Source organism: Heptranchias perlo, unplaced genomic scaffold (genome assembly GCF_035084215.1).
Source record: "Heptranchias perlo isolate sHepPer1 unplaced genomic scaffold, sHepPer1.hap1 HAP1_SCAFFOLD_44, whole genome shotgun sequence".
Taxonomy (NCBI): Eukaryota; Metazoa; Chordata; class Chondrichthyes; order Hexanchiformes; family Hexanchidae; genus Heptranchias; species Heptranchias perlo.
Window position 1 is genome coordinate 5,041,828 of NW_027139453.1, and position 15,662 is coordinate 5,057,489.

General features: G+C 43.5%; 1 protein-coding gene across 1 annotated transcript; it reads right to left on the reverse strand.

Moving 5' to 3' along the window:
• Window positions 1-2,056: 2,056 nt before the first annotated feature.
• Window positions 2,057-15,404, reverse strand: LOC137312905 (probable G-protein coupled receptor 139). Its single transcript, XM_067979279.1, has 2 exons — window positions 15,290-15,404; window positions 2,057-2,967 (listed from the first exon to the last, which is right to left on the reverse strand). The coding sequence occupies exons 1-2, from the start codon at window positions 15,402-15,404 to the stop codon at window positions 2,057-2,059; spliced, it is 1,026 nt and encodes a 341-aa protein (XP_067835380.1).
• Between the last annotated feature and the right edge of the window lie 258 nt (window positions 15,405-15,662).

A 15,662-nucleotide genomic window follows, 5' to 3' on the forward strand; every position in this document is an offset into this window, starting at 1 on the left:
ATAGACACGAAAAAGGATAAAGCCATGTGTGGCCTAACGCATAAAACATCTGATTTCGATATTAACCTTGATGTATTGCACGTTCGAGCCAGGTATGGTTGTTTCACACAGTGGGTGAGAACGGGTAGTTACATGGTCCAGGACAGTTTGACATCTGATCGTTTGGAACAGTCCCTGACCTGATGTACCGGAAATGCTCAAATTCCATTTGTTCACAACAGCTGACTGTACATTTCCATCATTGAGTATCTGGGTGCACGGGTAGGAAAAATGCAAAAGTGGTTTCCGTGCAGATTGCTTCTGCGTGTATGCCCATGAGTATAGAAAATTAAGGGATGATCTAATTGAGGTGTTTTTGATGATTGACGGAGTTGATACGTTGATAGAGAGAAACTATTTCCTCTGGTGGGGAAGTATAGAACAAGATGGAACAACCGAAAATTAGAGCTGGGCCGTTCAGTGGTGATTGAGATTTTCTCGCTGCTCCATTCAACAACATCACTTCTGTTCGACACAATCCTCCTCCTCCATTTCTCTTTGGAGTGTGACACTTCCGACAATGCAGCACACCTGCAGGGCTGCACTGAAGTGTCAGCTTAGATTATCTGCTGGAATCTCTGGATTGCGGTTGGACAAAATAACCGTCTGGCTCAGAATCGAGAATTCAACCGCTGAGCCAAGGCTGACAGTTTAAAGGTATAAATGTTAAAAGGAGCGAACGGGAGAACAGGACTAAAATAGATAGCGGATTGGGAGAAACACACCGGCGGAGATTTGTTGACCAAAGTGACCTGTAATACCCAATGATCCCACCTGTCTTTATAAAGAAAGGGGGCTTTGAAGATCATAATACTGAACAGGACATGACCCGCCTGAAAGTGGAACTGGCCCAATTTAATCGGCTGGAATGAAGGTAAATTAAACGGGACCAGCTGTGGGGCCGGCGAAATAACAGATGGATAAAGAACAGGTTAAAGGCTGAATGGGTCACATCACTGACAGAGGTTCCAGGGATAAACAGGGAGGTTGTAACAAAATAAGATTAAATAAAAAGATATAAACTCTGGGGTGGCATTTTCAGGAGCTAAATGTGCACACAGATTAGTAAAGTTTCAGTAAGATATGAGTGAGGTACAACTTAAACATTCTCCCAGTAGGAGGCAACTGGGTATTGCAAACCAAGAGATCCGTGAATGAACTAAGAGAACTGAGCTAATAGCATGTTAAAAAGGAACACGTGATCAATGTTACTGGGTGACAATATGGAACAAAATGCGAGTTATGAAAAGAACAGCATTCAAAGTATTTGTTTGGAGACAAAAAGAGAAGTGATCAACTTAATGGCACGCAGCAAGCGTTATTAGGGGCATTTAAGAAAGAAAACGATAATGAATCTAAGAGAGGGCGTGTTTAGAGTGTAAAGCAACATCAGAGCGTTTATAATGTGAGGGGGAACTGGGACTCTAGCACAGGCGCGATGTTGGCAGATGTTGGCAGATCCTCCTTCAGCTCTCACACAGACGCAGAAGGTTAACTGGTGATTTGATTGAGGTTTCTTCGGATTTTGAAAGGAATTGATGCAGTAGATCGAGAGAAACATTTTTCGCTTGTGAAGGGTCTATGACCAGGGGGCATAACCTTAGAATCAGAGTCAGGTCATTCAGTAGAGAAGTTTGGAAAGGGGTGGTCGAAGTGTGGAACTATCTCACACTAAAAGCAATAGTTACTCGCTTAATCAATAACTTAAAACCTGAGATCGATAGATTTTGGCAGCAATGGGTATTAAGGGATATGGAGCCAAGGCGGGTAAATGGAGTTAGGGGATAGATCAGCCCTGATCTCATTGAATGGCGGAACAGGCTCGAGAGACTGAATGACCTGTTCCTGTTCCTATGTTCCTATGTATAGATCATGCTATCTTTGTCACATATTTCCCAGCGTTGTGTTTGTGAAACGTCGGGAAGCAGAGCCCGCCTGCTGGGACCCGCTAAACCAATCGAGGAGCACAGGATGGGATATGAGACGGAATACAGTTCTAATGCTGGGAATTCTGCCGCTATTGTCCTCGTTTAACTAATTTAAATATTAATTTGAGAGGATATTTCACTCCATTCTTCAGCTCCTCTCTGAATTTAGTCTGGGTCACTGCATAAATAAACGTGTTTGTGCAGCAGCTCAAAAGCAGGAGCATGTAGCTGGTTTGATCTGCGATAAACATCGGGTCATTGAAACCTGTGGAATAATAACGGTTTGTAATTTGCATTGATAGGGAAAATAAAACATACGTCATCCATAGCAGTATGAAATTGGCGGATATCGCAAACAGTAAGATGATGGATTTTCTTCGGTTCTCCATCTCCGGATCATTGTGATTCGCATCACATTTGCTGCCCCGAAGCCTCCTGCGGACTCTACTGGCAGCCAGAATGTTTCCGACAGTCACAGAATTGAGCAGCAATATCAGGAATACTGGGAGCAGTGGAGTGAAACAGCGGTGAATCCATGCAAATGCTACCCATGCAGCTGAAGTATAACAATCTGGTTTTACACGACAGATCCAGTGTACGTTGTCCAATATAAAGTAAGGTTCAAATGCAAAGTACCAAGGGATATTTTTCAAACAGAACAGCGGGCACAAAGTTCCTATAATCACGGCTGCAGTTTTCTCTGTGCAATATTTAGTCCTCAGCTTCTGGTAACAAATGGTTATAAAACGATCAAAAGTGAAAGCGACTGTTAACCAGACAGAAATGTCTGAGAGAGCATGGTTAAGGGCAGTTTGGAAAGAGCACACGGGGGTGAGGAACAGGAAGTTATTCGGGAAATAATACTCCTTAATCCGAAACAGTACCACGTCATTGATAATGACCAATAGATCCGCCACTGCCATGGCCACCAGGTAGCGGGTTACACATTTAGAGAGACCGCACTTTCCTCGGGACAGGATAACAATCGTCATCACGTTAGCTGTAAAAAGGAAACAAACAGAAACAGGGAATCACGCTTCAGGTTACAGCTAAAAAAATCAGCTTCACAGTATCTTGTGTGAAACATACAGCTTATGAGAGTACATTAGAGTGGTGAGTAAATAAGTACAAATAAATAATCCCAGTAAAGAGGAAGGAATGAATCAAAGACATTCTCTGTGAATTTGCTCGGAACTGCACCCTCTCTGACGCCGTAAGTTCGCCAGAGGAGCAGTGTAAACCCAGCGCAGCACCAAGGATTGTTAATGCCATTGATGAACATTTGCCAAAAACAAAGCGAGATAATATGTTATATATAATTACAATCAGTTGTAAGTCAGAAGGGCAAATGAAATAATGGAAAGAAAACGTAAGAATATAGATTGCAAGTAAGTAATAAATCGTCAACTATAAATTGGGAGATAATTAATCAGTGCAGAGCAGTGAAAATTATGCCAGCACAAAATGCGGTCAATGCAAAATGGGGACCCCGAAGGGTGATCTCAACTCGCTGGGTTTGGACCCGTGAGCAGGAGAGGGGAGTGGACCAGGTGGTGGTCGGAAATAGTTCGGAGTTGTCAGATTTTATTCTCAGACTGGAGGTCGTGACAACAGATTGCAGCAAAACTCTGCTGTCAAACATCATCATACAAGGGAACTTGGCAGGTTTGAACTCGACCAAGTTGCAGCAATTTCGTTTCACAAACCCCAGCTGAACCGTTCACATGGTCAAAAGACTTTCCATCGCTGCAAAACCCATGTCTGTCATCGACAACTTCCACAGTCCAACACCATCTGGGGAAACTCCAACAATGTCCGCAAGGGGCAAAGGGTTAGTAATGAGCAGCAACGGACAACTTTATCTTGTTCTATTATGCCTAAAAAACAAATGAACCTCCCGAGTACAGGATGCAACAAGGGACACAATCCGACCTCAAAGGGAAATGATGGCAGCAATCCCGAGATCGAATAATAGACCAGTGCAAGTGACAATAGAGGCTGTCGTTCAACCCGGTCCCCGGATTACAGTACAGACCAGTGCAATTGATAATAGAGTCTCTCGTTCTACCAGGTCCACGGATCGCAGAACAGACCAGTGAAAGTGACAATAGAGGCTGTATTTCCACCAATGGAAACAAAGTACCTGCCGAGATTCAACTTCAGAAAGATTGTCTGTGACATTCATACCTCTGAATTGAATCCATCTGTAATATCACTCCGACAAAAAAGCGTTATGAAGAATTTGTCTCCATGGTCTGGAATGAAGTAATTGAGGAAATTGTAGCTGCGTTCGTAAATAGTCTTCAAAATCTCATTATTCATTAATTGTGCTGTTGGATTGGAAAATTACAATGGACTCTCCAATATTTGAGAAGGGTGGGAGATAGAAACTATATAACGATATACCTGCCGCTCTAAAGTCAGTTGTGGGAAAATTACCAGAATCTGTTAATAGGGACAGAGTGACTGAGCACTTGGACAAATTTGAGCCACGTGCTAGTGAAGAGAAACACAGGGTAATTCGGCACCAACGCGTGGCGAAGGCTCTGGGGTCGGGACTCAGGCTTTCGTTTCCTCAAACAGTGGCACTCCAACGACATAGGTAGGACTAAGAAAGAGGTTCTGCTGAGGGAGTTTGAGCTGCTATAGACTGAATTATAAAGCAGAACTACAAAGGTGATAATCTCTGGATTATGACATGAGCCAGGAACAAATTGGCACAGAGTAAATCAGATCAGAGAGAAGAATGCGTGGCTCAAAGATTGGTGTGGGAGAAGTGGGTTTAGGTTCCTGGAGCACTGGCACCAATACTGGGGAAAGAGGGAGCTGTTCCGTTAGGACGGGCTTCACCTGAACCAAGCTGGGACAAATGTTCTGGCAAACTGAATAACTAGGGCGGTAGAGAAGGTTTTAAACTAAATAGAGTGGGGGAGGGCTCAGGTGGGATGAAGTTTAGATTAATAAAAAGAAAAGAAAAGGAAGCAGTACAGGAAAGCGATGTGGGTAAAGATAAACAGAGTGTGTCAGGAAGGGACAGAGCATACAAACATAAGAGTGCACTAGCAAATGGGGCCTGGGTAGGAAAGAATGGTAAAAAGACAAATTTAAAGTTTCTTTATCTGAATGCATGCCGCATTCGTAATAAGATCGAAGAATTGACGGCACAAATAGAAACAAATGGGTATGATCTCGTGGTCATTATAGCGACGTGGTTGCAAGGTGACCTCGGTTGGGACCTAAATATTCAGGGTTATTTAACATTTAGGAAGGATAGGAAAAAAGGTAAAGGTGGTGGGCAGGCTCTGTTAATAAAGGATGAAATTGGTATAATATTGAGAAATGATCTTCGCTCAGAAGATCAAGGTTTCGAAACAATTTGGGTGGAGGTAAGAAATTACAAGGGAAAGAAATCACTGATGTGAGAAGTATATCGGCCCGCTAACAGTAGCTACACTGCAGGGCACAATACTAATCAGGAACTAAGGGGGGCTTCTAAAAAAATGTAATGCAAAAATCATGGGCGATTTCATGATTCACATAGATTGGACAAATCAAATTGGCAAAATAGCCCTGAGCAGCAGTTGACAGAGTGTATTCGCGACTGGTTCTTAGACCAATACGTCGGGGTACCAATCAGGGAGCAGACCATTTTGGATCTGGCAATGGCTAACGAAACAGGATTAATTAACGATCTCAAAGTGAAAGATCCCTTGGGAAGCAGTGATCACAGCATGATAGAATTTCACATCCAGTTTGAGAGCGAGGATCTTGGGTCTTGCTTTCAACTGGTTAAGTTCAATTTTAAAGTGTACATTTTTAAGTTTCTGTCAGGCTTCAGCAGAGAGAGCTGCTGTAGTAAGTAAATTGGTTAGCTAGATTAAACTGGTACCTGAAGGTGGGGCAGGGCTGACTCATCTGAGTCACAAACTGTAGAAATACAGGGGCATGTCAGTGCGACAGCACGGAGTGCGGCAGGACAGAGTGGCTTGCTGAGCGTTTGGTAAGTGTGGGAGTTCGGTGAAGTGGGGGAAGGAGGTGCTGCTTTGCCTTGCTTTTCCTAACTTTATCCACAGAGCGGCAGTGGACCTGAGCGTTGAAGACTGAGATTGGGGAATAAAAGCAGCAGCAGACCTGCAACAAGAGAAAAGAACTGTGCAACGTCACAGGTGAGACAGGAGAGTCCGAGAGGTGAGCACAGTATAAAAGGAGAGACCGAAAGCGGGAGGAGAGTCTGAGAGTTTAAGGCAAGTCATGGCAGCACAGCTCGCACTCGTGATATGCTCCACCTGCACTATGTGGGAAGTCATGGACACTACCAGTGTCCCTGGCGACCATGTGTGCAGGAAGTGTGTCCAGCTGCAGCTACTGGCTAATCGTATTTCGGAGCTGGAGCTGCGGGTGGATTCACTGTAGAGCATCCGCGATGCTTAAACTATCGTGGATAGCACGTTCAGTGAGGTGGTCACACCGCAGGTAAAGATTTCACAGGCAGAAAGGAAATGGGTGACCACCAGGCAGAGTAAAAGGACGAGGCAGGTAGAGCAGGAGTCCTCTGGGGCCATCTCCCTCTCAAATAGATATTCTGCTTTCGATAATGTTGGGGGAGATGGCTTATCAGGGGAAAGCAGCATGAGCCAAGTTCTGGGCACCACGGGTGGCTCTCCTGCACAGGAGGGGAGGAAGAAGTGTGGCAGGGCAATAGTGATAGGGGATTCAATTGTAAGGGCAACAGAGAGGCGTTTCTGCGGCCGCAAACGTGATTCCAGGAAGGTATGTTGCCTCCCTGGGTCTAGGGTCAAAGATGTCACGGAGCGGCTGCAGGGCATTCTGGAGGGGGAGGGTGAACAGCCAGTAGTCGTGGTCCATATTGGTACGAACGACATAGGTAAAAAAGGGATGAGGTTCTGCAAGGTGAATTTAATGAGTTAGGAGATAAATTAAAAAGCAGGACTTCAAAGGTAACGATCTCAGTATTACTACCAGTGCCACGTGCTCGTGAGTATAGGAACAGGAGAATAGACAGGATGAATGCGTGGCTGCAGGGACGGTGTAGGAAGGAGGGATTTAGATTCATGGGACATTTGGTCCGGTTCTGGCGAAGTTGGGACCTGCACAAACGGGACGGATAAACCCGAGCAGGAACGGGACCAATATCCTCGCGGGGGTGTTTGCTGGTGCTGTTGGGGAAGGTTTAAACTCGAGTGGCAGGGGGATGGTAACCTGAGCGGGGAGTCAGAAGGGAATAAAGTTGAGAGCAGCAAGAGAGGGGAAGATCCAGGGGAAATTTACAATACAAATAGTACAAACAGTTGTTCAAGAACAAGTGAAAGGGAAAAGCCGTAGAGCAGCAGAAAGAAAGTGAACTTGAAGCACGAGAGATAAAATAAGAACGAGAAGGCGTAAGGCAGCAAAGCTGAAGGTCAGGCTCGGGTGTGTGGCCCAACTAAGAGTTCTATTTACAAATGCACGGAGTATAAGGAATAAATTAAATGAACTACAGGTTCAAATTCAAATTGGAGGGTATGACATGATAGATATTACTGAGACTTGGCTGCAGGATGGTCAGGATTGGGAACTAATTATACCAGGTTATAAGGTCTACATGAGAGATAGGGTAAATGGATGATGGGGAGGAGTAGCCTTAATGATTAGAGATGAAATCACTTCAATGATAAAGGGGGATATAACGAGAGGTAAGCAGCCAAAAGAGACCTTATGGGTTGAATGGAGAAATAGGATAGGATCTAAGAATATAGTTGCAGTTGTATACAGGAGCTCTGGCAGCAGCTCTGAAGTGCTAGATTGTATAAATGCAGAGATTCGACAAGCGTGTAAGAAAGGCATAGTGGTCTTAATGGGGGACTTCAACCTTCACATAGATTGGGAAAAGCAGACTAGCAACTGTCAGAAAGGTAGTGAATTTCTTGAGAGTGTCCGGGATAGTTTTCAACAGCAGTATGCCCTGAAGGCAACAAGGGGGCAAGCCATATTCGATTTAGTAATGAGTAATGAACCAGATTTATTTAACGGCTTAACTGTGCGTGAACATCTATCCAATAGTGATCATGACATGATCGAGTTCAATGTAGTGTTTGAAAGGGAAAAAGTGAGTCAGCTGCTAAGATTCTAGACTTGGGCAAGGCCGACATCAATGGGATGAGACAGAGACTGTCCACAGTAAACTGGGCAAATCTGTTCATGGGTAAAACGTCTGATGATCAGTGGGAAATGTTTAAAGAAACATTTGACGTGATACAGAATTGGTTTATACCCCTGAGGTGAAAGAACTCTACTTGCCAAAAAAAACCGCCATGGACAACAAAAGAGGTAAGCGAGAGTATAAGGCATAAGGAAAGTGCATACAAAAAGACATAAAATGGTGCAGATCTTGGCGAATGGGACAGATACCAAGATCAACAAAGGGTCACAAAGCAGATAGTAAGGGCTGCAAAAAGAAAGTATGACATGAAACTTGCAAGGCATATCAAAAGCAAAACGAAGAACGTTAATAGTTATATTAGGAATAAGAGGGTGGTCAGGAGCAGTGTTGGCCCCTTGAAAACTGAAAGTGGGGATATTGTCATTGACAATGGGGAAATGGCGGGCATGTTGAACAATTACTTTGCGTCGATATTCACAGTTGAAAAAGAGGATAGCATGCCGGAAATCCCAAGAAAACTGATATTGAATCGGGGACAGGAACTCGATAAAATTAACATAAGTAAAGCAACAATAATGAAGAAAATAAAAACACTAAAGAGTGACATTAGTGGAGCCCCGCAGGCATCTGCCTTGTGGCCTTAATTATTCACAATATTTATTAACGACTTAGATGAAGTCATAGAAAGTCTCATATCTAAATTTGCCGATGACACAAAGATTGGTGGCATTGTAATCAGTGTAGATGAAAACATAAAATTACAAAGTGATATTGATAGATTAGGTGAATGGGCAAAACTGTGGCAAATGGAATTCAGTGCAGACAAATGCGAGGTCATCCACTTTGGATCCAAAAAGGATAGAAAAGGGTACTTTCTAAATGGTAAAAAGTGAAAAAAACAGTGGACGTCCAAAGGGACTTCGGGGTTCAGGTACATAGATCATTGAAGTGACATGAACAGGTGCAGAAAATAATCAAGAAGGCAAATGGAATGTTGGCCTTTATATCTGAAGGACTGGAGTACAAGGGGGCAGAAGTTATGCTGCAGCTATAAAAAAAAACCTGGTTAGACCGCATCTGGATTACTGTGAGCAGTTCTGGGAACCGCACCTTCGGAAGGACACATTGGCCTTGGAGGGAGTGCAGCGTAGGTTTACTAGAATGATACCCGGACTTCAAGGGTTAAGTTACGAGGAGGGATGACACAAATTTGGGTTGTATTCTCCAGAGTTTCGAAGGTTAAGGGGTGATCTGATCGAAGTTTATAAGATATTAAGGGGAACGGATAGGGTGGATAGAGAGAAACGATTTCCGCTGGTTGGGGATTTTAGGAGTCGGGGGCACTGTCTATAAATTAGAGTCAGACCTTTCAGGAGCGAGATTAGAAAACATTTCTGCACAGAAAGTCTTGTAGAAGTTTGGAACTCACTTTCGAAAACGGCAATTGATACTATCTCAATTGCTAAATTTAAATCTGATATAGATAGCTTTTTGTCAAACAAATGTATTAAGGGATATGGGCCAAAGGCAGGTATATGGTGGTCGATCACGGATCAGCCATGATCTTATCAAATGGCGGTGCAGGCACGAGGGGCTGAATGGCCTACTCGTGTTCCGATGTTCCTTTGTTCCTATGTCTGAAACTATTGTATTGAACTTAAAGAAGGGCAATTATAAAGGAATGAGGGCGGAATTGGCTGAAGTGGATTGGGTAAATAGATTTGATGGTATGATGGTGGAAAAGCAGTGGCAAACATTTAAAAAATATACTTTGTGACTCGCAACAAAAATATATCCCTGTTAGGACGAAAGACTCCACAAAAATGGTGAACCAACCAAGGCTAACTAAGGAAGTTATAGATGGTATCAGTTTAAAAGAAAAAGCATACAGCATGGCAAAGATTACTGGTAAGCCAGAAGATTGGGAAAAGTTTAAAAAACAGCAAAGGGTGACAAAAGGAATAATAAAGAGGGAGAAAATAAATTATGAGAGTAAACTATCAAGACATAAAAACTGACAGTAAAAGCTTCCACAAGTAAATAAAAGGAAGAGGGTAGCTAAAGCAAACATTGGTCCCTTCGAGGATGAGACTGGCGAAAAAATAACGGAAAACAACCAAATGGCAGAGGAATTGAACAGAAATGTTGTATCTGTTTTCACATTAGAAGACACTGATATTATAACAATAGTAGTTGAAAATCAAGGGGCAAAGGAGAGGGAGGAACTAAAAACAATCACTATCACTGGAGAAAAAGTATTAGTTAAACTAATGGGTCTAAAGGCTGACAATTCCGCTAGACTTGATGGCTTGTATCCGATGATATGAAAGGAAGTGGCTACAGAGATAGTGGATGCATTGGTTGTAATCTTCCAGAATTCAGGAGATTCTGGAAAGATCCCAGCGGATTGGAAAACCGCAAACGTAACACCCCTATTTAAGAAGGGAAGGGAGTGAGACAGAAAATGGTAACGAAGGACCAGTTAGCCTGACATCTGTAATTGAGAAAATGCTAGAATCCATTATTAAGGAAGTAGTAGCAGGACTTTTGGAGACTCATAATACAATCAAGAAGAGTCAACATGGTTTTATGAAGGGGAAATCGTGCCTGACAAATTTATTAGAGTTCCTTGAGGAAGTAACGGGCAGGGTGGATAAAGGGCAAGTAATGGATGCAGTGTATTTGGATTTCCAAAAGGCATTCGATAAGGTGCGATATAAAAGATTGCTGCACAAGATAAGAGCTCATGGTGTTGGAGGTAATATATTGGCATCGATAGAGGATTGGCTAACTAACAGAAAACAAAGAGTCGGGATCAAAAGGGTCATTTTGAAAATGTCAATCTGTACCTTTTGGGGTGTCGCAGGGCTCAGTGCTGGGGCCTTAACTATTTGCAAAATATATCAATGACTTGGATGAAGGAACAGAGTGTCTTGTAGGGAAATTTGCTGATGATACAAAGATAGTTGTAAAATCAAGTTGCGATGAGAACACAAAGTGTCTGCAAAGGGATATTGACAGGTTAAGTGAATGGGCAAAAAATTGGCAGATGGAATATAATGTCGGAAAACGTGAAGTCATCCACTTTGGGAGGAAAAGTAAACAAGCAAAATATTATTTGAATGGAGAAATCCTACAAAATGCTGCGCTACAGAGGGTTCTGTGTGTCCTCGTCCATGAAACAGAAAAAATCAACATACACGTGCAGCAGGTAATCCGGAAGGCAAACGGAATATTGGCCTTTATTTCGAGGGGGATGGAGTGTAAAAGCAGGGAGATCATGCTACAACTGTACAGGGTGCTGGTGAGATAACACCTGGAGTAGTGCGAACAGTTCTGCTGCCCTTATTTAAGGAAGGACATAATTACATTGGAGGCAGTTCAGAGAAGGTTCACTAGGTTGATTCGGGATATGGAAGCGTTGTCCTATGAGGAAAGATTGAACAGGTGGGGTGTGAACTCATTCGGGTTTAGAAGAATGAGAGGAGATCTTATTGAAACCTACAAGTTTCTGAGGGGACTCGAAAGGGTAGATGCTGAGAGGATGTTACCCCTCATGGGGGAATCTAAAACTAGGGGGCATAGACTCAGAATAAGGGGTCGCCCGTTTAAGACGGAAATGAGCAGTGATTTCTTCTCCCCGAGGGTCGTGAATCTTTGGAATTTTTTACCCCAAAAAGCTGGGAAGGCCGAATCATTGAACCTATTCAAGGCTGAGTGAGACAAATTTTTGATCAGCAAGGGATTCAAAGGATATGGACAATAGGCAGGAAAGTGGAGTTGAGGTAAAAATCAGATCAGCCATGATCTGATAGAATGGCGGAGCATGGTCGAGGGGACGAATGGCCTACTCCTGATCCTATCTCTTATGGTCTTATGGTCTTGTGGTCTTTTGCAATAGGGGGAGCCTTTACAAACCGGATGGCCTCTACCTGTACAACTGTGGTGGGAGGTGGTTGGGGTGAGAGGTGTTGGCAGGCAAGATAGCTGGAATGATGGGGGAGGGTTTAACCTGGATGCGGGGGTGTTTGCGGTCAGTGTAAGAGAACACCAGTTAAATTGGAGCAACTTTTATGTGTACCAGTGAAAACACAAATCAAAGCTTAATGAGTCTAATTCCAATAGTGGGAGGTCAACAAACTAAAATTATTGATAAAGTAAATGGGAAAGACAAAAATCAGAAAGCTAAAAAAGCTGCGCTTGCATTAATAGAAGAAGTCTGATAACTAAGATGGGTGATCTGGAAGGTATTGCAGCGGTTCATAGATTGGACATTAGTTTCATTACAGAGACATGGTGGAATGATTCCAATCAATGGTATACCTATCTGGTAGGGTGTAAATTGTTTAGAGTAGACCGTGTCAAGAGAGAGGGCGATGGTGTTGCAGCATATGTAAACTCCAGTATTGAGGAACAAGTCAGAGAGGATATATAAAAGGAAAGTGCTCCTCTACTTTTCCGAGTTGCTCACCATTTAGAATATCCCCCGATTTATCTTTCTTAGTTCCAACATGGATGACCTCACACTTGCCCACATTAATCTCCACCTGCCATAATTTTGCAGCGCGTTTCCCGCCTAATATCCTTCTCTGCTCAACCGACAAGTTCTGTGAGCGGAGCGCCGGTGGAATAGCGCCACCCGGTGGGAGGGTATCTAACTGATCACCAAGCCAGTTGAATCGCAGAATGTCCGTGCCGTGGACAAGGTGAAACCCGAACTCAGGCCAGCCAAGATGACTTTAAAACTTGCTCAATTACGGAGCTGTATTTGTCGAACTTTCAGCTGCTTACCTCTCAGTGAAACGTCGTGTAATTATATTGAAACTGGTAAGAATATTGATAAATATGAGGCGGTCGTAATGGATGGTCAGAAAGTTCGGTGGCATATTCAATGGAATGGATTGTCCTCGGTCTCAGTGCGAGCACCCCATACCAATCAATGTGTACACACATGGCCGCCTGAATTGCCTGAGATGCAAAGATGTAGATGAAAGATTCAGTTCAGTCCTCTCCACTGATCAACTTGAGCAGTTTTTATTGATTTACTCGGGGAGAGAATTCCAAAGATCCACTGCCCTCTGAATGAAGAAATTCCTCCTCATTTCAGTCATAAATGGCCGTCCGCTTATTCTGTAAGTATGCCCCCTAGTTCTAGGCTGTCTAGCCAGGAGAATCAACTTCTCAGCATCTACCCTGTCAAGCGCCCTCAGAATATTATGTGTTTCAATGAGATCACCTCTCATGCTTCTAATCTACAGAGAGTACAGCCCCATTCAACTCAATCTCTCCTCAGCGGAACATCTCTCATCGCAGGAATCAATGAAGTGAAAATTCTGGCACCGCCTCCAAGAATATCCTTCCTCAGCTATGGAGACCAAAACTGTACACATTGCTCCAGGTGAAGACTCACTAAAGCCCTGCACAACTTCAGTAAGATTTCCTTACTCTTGTAATCCAACCCCCTTGCAATAAAGGCCAACATGCTTATTGTTTGCTGGACCAACATGTTTATTTTCGAGTTCCTTGTACGAGGACATCCAAATCTCTGTGAACACCAACATCTAATAAATTCTCATCATTTAAAAAATAATCTGTTTTTCTATTCTTCCTACCAAAGTGAGTAACCTCACATTTCCCTCCATTGTACTCCTTCTAACACCTTCTTTCCCACTCACTTAACCGGTGTATATCCCTTTGCAGACTTTTTGTATTCTCCTCACAGCTTACATTCCCAACTAGCTTTGCATCATCAGCAGACTTGGATACATTACACTCGGCCCCTTCATCTAAGTCATTAATAGAGATTGTAAATAGCTGAGGCCCAAACACCGACCTTTCGACACCCCACTCGTTACAGCCTGCCAACCTGTAAATGTCCCGTTCATCTTTGCACTCTGTTTTCTGTCCGTTAAGCAATCCTCTATCCATCGAAACACAAACATAGAAACATAGAAAATAGGAGCAAGAGTAGGCCATTCGGCCCTTCGGGCCTGCTCCGCCATTCAAAATGATCATGGCTGATCGTCTAACTCAGTACCCTGCTCCCGCATTTTCCCCATATCCCGTGATCCCTTTAGCATGAAGAAATATACCGATCTCCTTCTTGAATACATCTAATGACTTAGTCTCCACTGCCTTCTGTGGTAGAGAATTCCACAGGTTCACCACACTCTGAGTGAAGCAATTTCACGTCATCCCGGTTCTAAGTGGCATACCCCGTATACTGAGACTGTGACCCCTGGTTCTGGACTCCCCAGCCATCGGGAACATCCTCCCTACATCTAGTCTGTCTAGTTCTGTTAGAATTTCATTTGTTTCGATGATATCACCTCTCATTATTCTAAACTCTAGTGAATATAGGCCGAGTCGACCCAATCTCTCCTCATACGTCAGTCCTGCCATCCCAGGAATCAGTCTGGTAAACCTTCGTTGCACTCCCTCCATGGCAAGGACATCCGTCCTCAGATAAGGAGACCAAAACTGCACACAATACTCCAGATGTGGTCTCACCAACTCCATGTATAACAGCAGTAAGACATCCCTGCTCCTGGACTCGAATCCTCCTACTCCCACCAGTGTTTTCTACTCCTTGTTAAATCTTTCTTCCACCCAAACTGATTCTACTTCCTGTTCTTCTGAACCAAGATCCATTCTCTCCACTGTCCTCATGTCATCCTTTATTATCAGATCGACACCCCTTCATTTGCTACTCTGCTTTCGGAACGTCAAGTTCCATGGAATATTTCATTCCGAACCTTGGTCACCTTGAAATCATGTTTCTCTAATGGCGATTAGGTCAAAGCATTTTATCTCTATTTGTGCAACTAATTCGTCTCTCTTATTAAGAAGCTCCGTACATTCAGATAAAGAGCCTTTAATTTTAACTTTTTATCATTTCCTAAACTTTGAACTTATTTTTTGATGCGTTAATGGAACAGCTCCCTCTTTCGATCGTACAGTTGCCAATGTTCAATGAATTGAAACCCTTGTCTCCCACATCACTCTTTGAGCCACGCATTTAACTCTTTGACCTGTTTGTCCCTATTCCAATCTGCACGTGGCTCAGGTAGTATTACAGAGATTATCACCTTTGAGATTCTGTTTGTTAATTCAAACCCTAACTCCTCAAATTGCCTCAGCAGAACCTCATTCTTCTTTCTACCTGTGTCGTTGGCTCCTACATGGACCACGGCAAATGAATCCTCCCCCTCATGCCCTAAGTTATTCTCCAGCCGCGAGGAGATATCCATAACCTTGGCAAACGGTTGGCAACGCATCCCACGGGAATCTCGGTCGCGGCTGCAGAGAACTGTGTCTATCCCCCTGAATATAATATCCCCGACCACTACAACATTCATTTACTCCCCCGACTTGAATGGCCTCCTGTGCCACAGTGCCGTGGTATCTTTGCCCATCCTACCTGCAATCTTTGCTTTCAACCTTAAAGGTAGCAAGTGCCTTGTACCTGTAGGACAAGGTCAAATGCTGTGGCTCCTCCAACATTACATCCAGGGTCCCCATAACAGCCTGACTCG

Coding starts and splice junctions, on each gene's coding strand:
- LOC137312905 (XM_067979279.1), bottom strand. CDS start 15,404: ATGCGTTGCCAACCGTTTGCCAAGGTTATGGATATCTCCTCGCGGCTG. Junction 2,968..15,289: donor TGTAGGAGCCAACGACACAG/GTAGAAAGAAGA, acceptor TCCTTTTTACAG/CTAACGTGATGACGATTGTT.